The sequence below is a fragment of the Cariama cristata genome, unplaced genomic scaffold (assembly GCF_000690535.1).
Source record: "Cariama cristata isolate BGI_N322 unplaced genomic scaffold, ASM69053v1 scaffold333, whole genome shotgun sequence".
Classification (NCBI taxonomy): Eukaryota; Metazoa; Chordata; class Aves; order Cariamiformes; family Cariamidae; genus Cariama; species Cariama cristata.
In genome coordinates, this window is record NW_009609903.1 from 77571 (window position 1) to 89362 (window position 11792).

Sequence of the window (11792 nt, forward strand, 5' to 3'; positions counted from 1 at the left end):
TCAAAGTAGCATCTTGACAACACTTTGCGAGGGATGGCTCATTGGTCCCAGAATATTTGAAGGCCGTGTTCCAAAATCCAGGCGTTTCACTAACCTGCAAATACAAAATAGAATTTAGTGCATTTCTTGCTCAGTTTTACCACCTTCAGAGTAACTCATCACTTCCAGAATACACCACTCAGCTTGAGAAATCGACAGATAAAAGAATACCACTCTGAGACTATGTAAGCCCATTACTTAACTGGGATGAGTTTCCACTGTAACACAGGGCTGTTTCCCTCTGAGTAGTGAGAAGCTATCTTTTACACGTGCTGGAATTTCAGTTCTAGCGTTACAGCAGTAGATGTATAATCAGCTGCACAAATATGTAAATGTATGGCCCTTGAGGCTTTCTTGTAGGAGCTTTCGTAAGGTTTCTCCCCAGGCTGGGATAGCAAGTACAATGTGCAGCACTCCTTCCACACAACTTTGGGCACTGGCTAACAGGACAAACCAGTATTTCCAGCACAAGGCTCTAGCTGAATAATTAAGCCAGGAACAAACTGTACTATAGGCACTGAATTTACAGAGAATCTAAAGAATGTGCAGTACAGGATTGGCAAGGTTTAAGCAGACACTGAACTGCAATTTGTAATAACCTTGCTGGTTTTTCTTCATTTGTTTAAAAAAAGACAACCAGTTCAAGTGTTCAGACAAATTTATAAGTTGAGGCAGGTAACTTCTTGTCAGCTGCTCCTTGGAAATACGTCTTAGAACCATAAAGCATTCTGATTGAGTGAATCCGTTACTTGCCTTTTTTTCCAGTTCTCCCACAAATGAGAATCTTAACTGTGATAATGGCAGTCCCCACATGCCATAATGTTCCCGAGACACCACTTGTACAAGAATATAAAGCATAAAACAAATTGAGCCAATAAGCAAGAGCTCCTCTGCTGTACTTCATCCCATTTAAACACTGGGTTTATAATAAAATACATGTATTACATTTGCTTTGAATTTGTGGTTTTCAAAACTCGACTACAACTAGCCTTCGAATTTCAGCAGCTACTGATCCCAAATTTTAAACTGATCCAAAACATTCAAATCATAATCCTGAATAACTACATTTCATATAGTTTGAAAACAAGCATGTCTCTACCAAAACAAAGATTTAATACTAAATAGAACAGTACCAGTCACTAAGTTCTAACACCAACAGTTCTCACTAAGACCCAACAGCAAAGAATAGCACTCACCCTGTATCACACAGAGGCTGATGAGGACTCAGGCGTGTTTCAAGGACATCTCTGTTCATGTACATGGACACTGTGGTTCTGCTTGGAGACTGGTCATACACAAAGTTTCGGCAAGATGCAAGTTTGGACTCCAAAGCCTAATGTAAACACAGATGCAGCAAGTGTCAGTATCACCCTTCTCTTTCACCAGACGGCATTGTGGCACACTAGAACGGTTAAGACTGTTCGGGTTTGTTTCTTTTAGAATGAGTTGTAGTAGAGGAACCTGCTAGACCCCAGTGTCACATTAGTTCTGAATTTCTGAAGAGATGAAGCCAGTCATCTCTCTAAAGCTGAATCTCTGTTTCTGTAGGAGAGGTTAAGGATTTGATGCTGTTTACCAGGAGGAACAAAATTTTCAGCTTCCTCATGGAGATTTTGACATCTTTCTTACAGGCATCACTTTAGATTACTAAATGTTCATTTGAGCCATCTGCCTCCCTAGACACGTATTAGGTTGTATGTACTAGGTGGTACATGAGAGGGAACTGAATAACAGATACCTATTCTTCACCACATGCTCCCATCCTAGACCACTCCACGTTTGCTGCTGGGTTGCTCTTCAGCTGTATCAGTTCAGCAGCTCAGCCCATCAAAAAGTCATACAAATGCTTGTGCCAACACAGCACTAGGGGGCATAAGGGAGAAAACAGAAGGAAGTCATGGGACAACTTTTCCAGCATCAGCACTACCTTAAATGTCAAACTACAGCTTAACATGACATTAGGCCTTGCTCAAAAGGCTACTGGACTCTTAAAGCAAACTCCACCAGAAGCCCTCTGGACAGCTGGCACCAGCCTGATTTCTTCTCTGCCTTTCATGGAAGCATCCTTTCTTAATTTACACATGCCAATTTATCCTTTCTGCACATATGCTTTCCCAAATTTGTAGAGGAAGATCTTATCGCCATGTGGATAAGATCTTAGAAAAGCAGAGCAGGGTGCATCTTTATTTGGGGGCTGGTCAGAAATATACAAAGTCCAGACCAAATGTCAAGGTCACGCTTAGCTAACCCGGGGGCAAGATACTCTTTCCAGGCCCCCCAGAGCAGCAGCAGCACAAATAGCACTGGCTGCAGTTTCAGACAGCTCTACCTTTCCAAGAGCAATGGCTAGCAGGTAATCACTTACCCCCACTTTTCGCAGCAAGTCTCCCACGATGTTAAGTGCAGATATTCTTGCAGCAGGTGTAAGAGGGGTTGCACTGTAACTGTCCTCAAGACCTGCAGGGCAGGTTAAAGAAGGATACATTATTCTTTTTTAAAAAAAATTTTAAAAAAATAGATCTTTGACACTGGAAGTTCGAAGACAGCCTGACATACACAGCACAAGAAACATCAATATCTTCACCTTTTTGTATCTCACCTCCAGATCTTTCATATCCGTTAGGAATGTGAAGCACTGTTTCCCTGAGACAGCTCAAGTTACACTGTCCTAAGCTAAAGTCTGTAGACATGCTGTGGCTTGGGTTTCTAGAGATCTGTCCTACCAGCCTACTCTGCATCTCTGTTGCTGCAGTGGGACCATAGGGATGTGACCTCATAGAGGACCATCATCTCTCATTTTACTACAAGTCTCCAAATCCTCTCACACACTCCTCTCCACACAAAGCACATAATTTTAGGTTAAGCATAGTGAAGTCCACAAAATTTGTTAGTGCTCAGAGCTATAATATCAAATCATCAGAACATGACAGTCCAACTCCCTGCATTTATGCATAGACATTAACAGTTACACAAATTTCTGGCTTTTTAAGTAAGAATATGGGAGAGTTAGTATTAGAGGTTTAAAATATTGAAGTAATCAGTGCTTACAAAAAAATAAGTAACTGATATTATTGACATGAAAGTAGAGATAGTCATTTAGTACAAACAGCTAGGATGACTTGTCAGTGTCCTGTTGTTCCAGAGTAAAAAGAAAGCCCCTCTCAAAGAGCACATACTCTCGCAGAGAACCCAATTCAAGTAAACCAAGTGTGACATTAAAGATCACATTGAAGTTTTTTAAATCCTTCCCCTAAGTCAGTCCAACATCTCTGGGACAATTGTGAACTAATAGTAAAGTCCCAACAGATCATCTTGTCCCTCACAATTATTACTGGACAGTTGAAGTCAAGTGGAAATGAACAGCCTATGAATAAACCCCAAAATCACAGTCTGCGAATACTGAGACCATAGTGACTGGATTTAGGTGTATTCAACTGAAACACTCAACTCTTTTCCCTTCTTCTCATTCCTCCTTTAGCCAGAAACTATAGTGAAAACAAGAGCATCAAATAGTATTTCTGTGCTGATTCTCTGTCAGTCACCTCTCCTAAATGTTCCAGGGGTGGGTACGTTGATGTTGGATGGCCGGTGCACTGAGGGAGTTGAAGGCACAGATAAGGACGCTTGAACCGCAGTGTCTGTTCTTTCTGTTTCCAGGGTAGTTCGCATCGGTGTTTTGGGCTTCTCCTGCTTCTGCTGCACTGCAAGCTCTTGTCGTAGATCTACGAAGGAAGCAACACAAAGCAAGCCTTTGGAGTATGTATCCACCAAGATAAAAACATGTGAGAATGTTTTGCTCTAAAGATCGTTCCCCTCGTGAAGTAAAGTCACTTATCCTTGTAAAGATTACTCCAGGCATATGTTTAAAATCTGGATGATCACTAAAGGCTTTTCTAGGATTGTGGCTCAAGATGTTTTTGTAGTACTAGTTCAGTTGCTATTACCCGGCTTTAATTTTCATACTCTTTCACAAGGCTCCCTTTGAGGCAGGGAATTAACTTCTCTCCAAATGTTACAGGCTGGTAAGCAGAGGCATATCAAGACTGAGGCTAGGCAACTTGGCACACCTTGGCTACAATCCAGCTCCCTGCCAGGTCGAGATCCTATGTATTGTATCCTTTTCTCTTCTACTCTGGTTCCCACATGAAGGAAACATGAGCTGAGGCCAGGTGGAAGCCACACCATTACCCAGCCAAGGGATAGAGCACTTCTGTCCCATAGCCTGGCTGTAGCTTATGGAAACCACTCAAGCGACAGAATCTGAGCAGAACTGAGAAGAGAGGTGTTTTTTCAGCTCCATGGTCTCTCTCCTCTCACCCTGCCTTATTGACAGACATCAAGAAGCTAGCACATGAGGCTATTCAAAGATAACTAGAAGTCAGTCACAGCTCCTGTTTTATTGCCCCATTAGCAGTTCATTGGCTCAACTTTTCACAGGCCATGAAACAATGAGGTTAATGGTTATTAAAGCTGACCTTCACAGGTTACAGGAAGCCAGACCAGCACATGCCCCAGCTGGACTGGCTCTTCTTAACCCCCTAAGGCCCTGAAGCATCACCACAGATTAGGAGAAGGCTGGAACAGACTTTTGCTTCTGTGACCTGCTCTGGAACAAGGTCAGGAGTTCAAGGAGGGGGGAACAGTCTTGAAGCTTCCTGCTTTGCTTCTATATTTCAGATAGCAGATTTGAAAGATGTAAACTTAAAAGCCAAGCTCTTAAGATATATGGAGAGGACTGAACAGCTACAAGCCAGGAGAGGAGATAGGGAAAGATACAAGTAATTCCCGTCTAACCTCTAGCTTCATCTTTCAGGCGCTGCACAGACTCCAGAAGGTTTTCTTTCTCATCCAGCTCACTCTCCAGAAAAGCATTTCTTTCAATAGCCTGGTTTAAACGCTGTTCAAAATCCTCCAGAGACATTATAGTAGCTCTGAAAAAGAATGTACAAGATGTCACTACCAGATCCTTCAAGCACATAGAAGAACTCCCTCTCTCACAAGAAAAGGGATAACATTGCATTTGTTTGGTTTGCTTTGTTTTATTATTATTTTTTTAGTTTAGCTTGTAAGATATGAAAGAATACAGTGGGGGGAGTACAAGGGGGAAAAAATTTACCTCATTTCCCATCTGCCACAAACCTCTTCACCACAATCATCACTTAAGTGATTAGTTCAGAATGGCAGTGCTAATGAGCACAGCATCACAAACAGCTCAGTGACACTATACTCACAGGACAGAACAGAGGTGGAAAAAGAAAATATAGAAGGTGAGTCACCTTTTTGCTCTTTCCAAGTCATCATTTGCTTGCTCGAGTTCTCGAATGTATTTCTGAAGTTGATCTTTAATAGCTTTTGTCTGTGCCAAGTCATCTTCCAGCGCAGAGATTTGTCTGTATCCTTCTGAATGCTGCATTTCAATCTTTTCCTAATCAAAGGCAAATCAAACAGCCTATCAGGGACTTAGCAAAGCACGTCCTCTTTCCGTGGCATTGACTGAGCCCCTTTAAAGGCAGAGGCTGTGAAGTTTTCTGAGAAACATCATCACCTTACATATGGTAAAATGCCAAAGTCAATTGTTCACATACTTCAGGGCTGCCAGCAGACAAGAGTTCTTCCTGTCACTCCTTATTGAACAATGGTGCTGGGGAGCAGTTCACAACCTTGGGAATAGGTCCATTCCTTGCTCTCCCAGACAACAAGACTCAGCATAATTTCTGAGCCCCAAGAGCTTTAGCAACATGCAAAGCAGGATAAAAGAGAAGTCACTTATTTTCAACTCTAATAAAAAGTCAAGCAGTACTTAGGAGCCTAAATAACAAGAAAAATAATATATCCAAGTGTGACACTGTTACATACTGCTGTGGAACCAGCAGGATTCTCCACTGCCTCTGTGGTATTATTAGCCCAAAGCAGGTTCAGAGTTCTAGGTCATGAAATATTTCAGGTGCAGTTATGCAACATGCTTTGGATGCGAACCTAAAACAAACTCTGTCTCCCTTTACAGCATGTACATGACAGTACATTTGAGACAGGTACAGGCAGGCAGGCAGGCTTAGCTTCTCCATCAAATATCTCTCTCCCGCTATTGCTACTACATGCAGAGTTAGCTGGAACTAACGTCACATCATGTGACAGACAAAGCTTAACAGCACATCGTCTACTGCAACACTTTACACTCCACCACCTTGCTATCAGATCACTTCAATGTGCCAGAGATTTTTTTTGAAACTCCAAGATTGCTGTATAAGTAGCACTTCTGAATTACTTTCTGCACCCAGAATTTAAGTACAACACACTTGAAGTCAGTGAAAACAAATCCATGCACTGGCATTTGGAAACTATGGCACGTAGTCTAGCATGACTGATGATTTGAAGACAGCTATTTTAGCACATGAAATGCATAGACAAAGAGGAGAGAAAGATACCCATTCTGAATTAAGAAATTCTTATTTGATTACAGTGTGGTTACACCACTATAATTCTGGATATCTAAAGCACAGTTACATGCTGAATTTAAGAGCCCCCAAGTTCTAAGAGGCAGATTACTTTCAACTAGCTATTCAGGACTCTCTAAACAAACCCTCCAAAGCATTATTTCCATTTATTTTTAGGTAGTGTGAACTCTGGTTTCTGAGGGGGAAGCAAGCAAAGGCTCATAAGCTCAAAGCCACAAGCTGTGTGCTCCTGGAAAAGTTCACTAGCATTGACCTAGATGCAGACACCAACCCTTGATGGGCTCAGTTAACACTGCTGCTCAATAGCTTCACAAGTTTAATGCTTTGCTCTTGAATTGATTCAGATAAAAGACCAGAACTGCAAGGTTTGAGTCTTTGTTTTTAGCCAATTGTAATAACTATCAGCTGATCCGGCCATCAATGGAGTCTCTGTTCCTTCACCGCAGGCTGTTACTGCAGTTTTCAGGCTGCATGAATAGACAATTGTTAAAAGGTTTGTTTCAAACAGAATATGTTTTTATAAATTTATCTACTGTGAAGAATAATTTAAGATTTTTCTAAAATATGTTTACCCTCCACTTTTTGAGGTTCTATGTTGTTTCCTACTATTTTCATTCTTAATTGCTTTGGCTGGTTCATTGTCCCCTACTCTCATCCTAGCTCCTCTAGAGAAAGAAAATAGTCCACACCCTCCTCAATGAAATGAGCTGCAGGTTTTTTATTTTTGTCAAACTTATGCCTTCTCCCCGAACCCATCAGCTTCCATGGGTTTATGTGGCTACATGGAACAGTAGACCAATACTCCATACAACATGCAGAAGATTTAATACTGCTAAGGTGCTAATACAACAAAGATCAGTGCAACATAACTAATTCAATGAAATAAGCCTTGGAGGTTTTGCTACCAAAAAGCTGGGACCCGGGGGGTGGCAGTGGAAAATCACTAAGTTGGTACTAGAGGGACAGGACATCTACCTGGAATAGAAGAGTATTTCCTTAAGACAGTAATTTGGAAAACAGTTTAGACAAAAGGCATTGCAAACTTGGATTAATCTGGTGATTAATCACTTATACAAATACCTTCACTCCCATTAGCTCATTATTGCATCCAATTGAGTAGAAGAGTAATTAAATTAATCTCTGCTCCACAGATATTGACCTAGCCCTACAAAACACAGTGTAGTGTTTCTTGTGTGACTATACCTCATCTTTAAGTAAAAGGCCAACAAGATGAAATTTTAAAAAGGCACACAAACTTGAAAAAAATTGCCACTGAAATTGAAGAAAACTTAGCAGTATTTCCTAAACCTGTCAACTGGCACAGGAGACTAGCAGCATCTTTAATGAGATTGAAAAGAGGCAGATTCATCACTCTTCATACTCTAGAAAGCTTCATTATTTCTTAAGTCACTTTGGTAAGAAGTTCCATCTCAGTAAGTTCATATCCCTTAGTTTTATAATTCTGGAAGTTAATGCTTTTCAGCTAGTTCTTACGTTTCACAGAAGGCTAAGCAAGTGTAAAGAGGGTAAGTTATTTTTCCCCAAGCACAGATAGATTCAGTTACAAAACCAGGACTGAAACTGTTTTATGCCTCTCAGTTCTATGTGTTACCCACTGGCTGCTCCTTCCCAGATTATCCAGAATGCCAGATAATCAATACACAACCATGTAAAAAGGGTTTAAAACTGAGTTTTCTTATGTAATGCAAGAACACAGCTGGAATATTTGTATTTTGATTGTTCTGCAATACTATCTGTGTCTGCACAATGCAGACGGCAAGAAAGCTGTGAACAAAAGCACTAAGTAGATGGAAGAAGGAACAGAACAGCAGCTCTGTTATGTTCATGTTTACTCTCCACTCTACTGCAAATAATATTCTTCCATCTCAAATCTATTCTGACACATAGCCACAACCCGCAAACAGGGGTTCAGGAACATTACCAAGGTATCCAGCACCCTCAAGGCAGACAACAGGTTGGTATTTCTTAGCTTTTCAAGACTCTCTTTTTTGCAGTTTTCTGTTCAATTTCTTTGTAATGCTGAAGGTCCCTGTCCAAAAGGCAAGCTGAATCTGCACGTGCCTGTCTCATTCACGTTTGCACTTAGGATGTACGGATACTGTAGGTATCATCCACTCTTACCTTAAGTGACTCCAGTTCCATTCGTAGATGATTGTTTTCTGACAGAAGGTCTCTGTTTCTGGACTCTGTTTGCTGCAGCTGAGTCTCCAGTTCAGCTTCATACTCTCGACTCCCTTCTTGGAATTCACGCAATTCCTCCTGTGTATTCTCAGCACTAGAAAGCAATTCCAGCAACAGAACTCATCATAATGAACAAATCAAAAAAATCTCTCTCGTACACTCAAGGTAAAAAAAAAGAATACTGCCCTTTAACACAGAAGACGCTATGCCCTTTTCCAACATACATATTCAACAGGAGAAGGGGACCATATGCAATGGTTTCCCCATCAAGCATGGAAAGCCACTCCATAGCAAACTGGTAAAAAAATAAAAAAGCCCAAATAAATAGAAAAATCCCAAAGTCTGTCTTCACACTGTAGGTGTTGAGGACATGTGGAGTGCCTTTAGCTTGTACATTGTCCACTGCCATTTCCATATTTAATCTGTTATTCAATTATTTATTTGGAAATATGAACAAAGCCATTTTCAATTAGCAATAAAAAGCGAGAAAAAGAAAGAAAGATGGAAGGAAGGGTGTTCTTATATTCTTAAAGAATTCTACTGAAATAATCCTGCAGCAAGCCAAACAAGCAGCATCAAAATGTCTGAACACCTGGTCTAAGAAAGGGACCCCACAAACATCAGCATCTAAAAAGTTTGGACTTTTTTCACCCTTTACTGCATTTAGAGCAACACACTCAGCTAAAGAGAAGAGCAAAGTATATCCATTCTCAGCCAGGGATCCTCCTCCATCTACATACTGACAAACCATTCTTGATCCACATAGAGATATAAAGAGTGAACAACAGCACCTCCTTCTGCAATGGCCCAGATCATCCACCCCCAACAAAGTTCTGCAGTGAGTTACATTCGCCTGGGCTGCCCACTGACTGCAGTCAGAGGCACAATTTTGGCACACACAGTCCTACTCAAACCAGAGCAGGGACCAAAACCAGCAGTGCCACAGCAGCACAGATTCACTAAGCATAAAGGACTCTGAGCTGCTGCAGTTTATGCAGAAGCATTGCTACAGCTACCACACAAGATAACTGAACCGCCCTGAATTTACTCTCCTATGTGGTGCTATCTATGTCTTTGCATGCAGTGTTATGCACCCTAACGAACAACTTAGAGGAATGAAACCACTGCCTTACCACTGCTTGTATTTCATAGCCAGCTCTTTCCAGTATCTGGTTTCCTCTTCCACTGAGCTGAAGCGATGTCCTTCTGAGTCCTCCATGATGAGTTCTCAAATTTTAAAACTCCTGTTTCATTTCCCCCCCCTGGAAAATTAAAGGATCAAGCGTAAGAGCTAGTGCAGTGAGCTACCTCAGTACTTTTTGCTGCAGAGCAGCACATCCCTCCTCCCAGGAAGTCACCACACACCTGGAGATCAAACTGAAGACCAGCCTTGACAGGGCTCTGTCAGCTATACCATAAATGTGAAAGAATCACTGCTGAGTAATCAGGTCCCTTTCCCCTGGTCTCCGAAGGCTGCTGCATGCTTACGCCACATCCCCAGCAGTGATCATCTTTCCCGCCCTCCGACTACACAGCACAGAGCGCCAAACCTCAAACTTTAGCTGCAGCTGTGCCAATGCACACAGAGCACAAGTGAAAGAGAAGACGTATCAGGCACAACTTCAGCTCCACATACAGTGCAATTAAGGTCGATTTCAACAACCCTAAAGACACTTACCGTGAAATTAAAGAGAAAGTTCAGAGAGACACAGATAAGGTACTCAAGATACTAGTTTCCTATGTTATCAGTTCCAGGAATACCCAAGTTTTCATGGACATAACTGCTGGACACATGAAAAACTTCTCCCTAGGTCAACATAGACAAAGCTACGTGACTTTAAACATGAAATATGACAATCCATGCATGGTTGAGAGCCACAATATATCTGGATACCTCAGAGAGCCATGGGAAAAGGGAGCTCCAGAAAGTCCCAGGGAAGTGAGGATACAAGCTCCACAGAGGTTTACACCTGGCTGGACTAGGTATGCAGACTGCAGCAACTCAGTGAGCAATACAGACCATCCAGCTGTCTCTGTGCCAGCACAAAGCCGGTCACAGGACATAGTCCCAAGTGGGAATGACACATGAAAGAGCCACAGGGGAATCAAGAACCCTAAGTTGGTCACTCCCACTTTAAGACTTAAGTATCTAGACACCACAATAAGATAAGTGCCCTCTGATGTGTATGATGCACTCTCATAAACAGGTCACTAGCAAATCTCATTTTATGAGTTAGTCTTGACAATGGAGAAATACCAAACCTAACGCTCTGGGTAACCTGTCCATGTCCAACCCTGGGCAAGGCAAAGATCCCACACAGACATTATCAATTTAATACAAATCCAAATAGATCAAGAACAGTAAATGAAGGTGGTGTTGAACAATTCATGACAATGGCAGTTGTCCCAGAAAACTGTATCGCTGAAATCTAATGACTGAGGAAACACAGTTCTATGAAGTTTCAGCTCCAGATCTAGTGAGCAAAACACTTCCTAGAGGTAATTCTGATGGAATAAAGATCAAAATAAAATAGCTAAAGCGTTCAAAGATCATATAAGTATCAGTCCTGCCTTCTAATCTTATTTATGATACTTGGGAAATGCTGGAGTAGACCATCTGAGCAGCATGTCATAGCTGAAGAAAATGTGCATCCACTGCACATCTATTGAATCCTATGGAAAAAATTATTCATAACCTGTGTTGAGACTTCCCTCTCCAGAAAATCACCGGTTTATACAGGATTAACAGGCATCTAACTACAAACTCTACCGAGACAAACTAAGTTCTTATCTCTGCTGTAGACAACAGTATCAAGCACTCAAAGTAGTCTGGCAATCTAAAGACCAATTCTTACATATCACAGCAATGCTGCAAAGCACAACCATATTGGTTTTGGCTGGGATAGAGTTAATTTTCTTTGTAGCAGCTAGTAGGGGGCTATGTTTTGGATTTGTGCTGGAAACAGTGTTAATAACAGAGATGTTTTCATTACTGCTGAGCAGGGCTTACCCAGAGTCAAGGCCTTTTCTGCTCCTCACCTCACCCATGAGGAGGCTGGGGGGGCACAAGGAGTTGGGAGGGGACACAGCCAGGAC

General features: G+C 41.6%; 1 protein-coding gene across 1 annotated transcript; it reads right to left on the reverse strand.

The window, feature by feature from the left end:
- NDE1 (nudE neurodevelopment protein 1) lies at positions 1 to 9951 on the reverse strand. The gene is made up of 8 exons (XM_009697662.1): positions 9830 to 9951; positions 8637 to 8790; positions 5316 to 5464; positions 4834 to 4970; positions 3582 to 3761; positions 2405 to 2496; positions 1236 to 1372; positions 1 to 94 (listed from the first exon to the last, which is right to left on the reverse strand). Exons 1-8 carry the CDS (start codon positions 9913 to 9915, stop codon positions 1 to 3), a joined length of 1029 nt encoding a protein of 342 aa, XP_009695964.1. The 5' UTR covers positions 9916 to 9951.
- Between the last annotated feature and the right edge of the window lie 1841 nt (positions 9952 to 11792).

What these genes read in the sequence shown, in the direction of transcription:
- NDE1 (XM_009697662.1), bottom strand. Translation starts at nt 9,915, where the DNA reads ATGGAGGACTCAGAAGGACATCGCTTCAGCTCAGTGGAAGAGGAAACC. An exon ending in TGGAACTGGAGTCACTTAAG is followed by an intron (nt 5,465 to 8,636) that starts GTAAGAGTGGAT and finishes GCCTTTGATTAG; the next exon opens with GAAAAGATTGAAATGCAGCA. An exon ending in CCTGAAAGATGAAGCTAGAG is followed by an intron (nt 3,762 to 4,833) that starts GTTAGACGGGAA and finishes CTTCCTTCGTAG; the next exon opens with ATCTACGACAAGAGCTTGCA.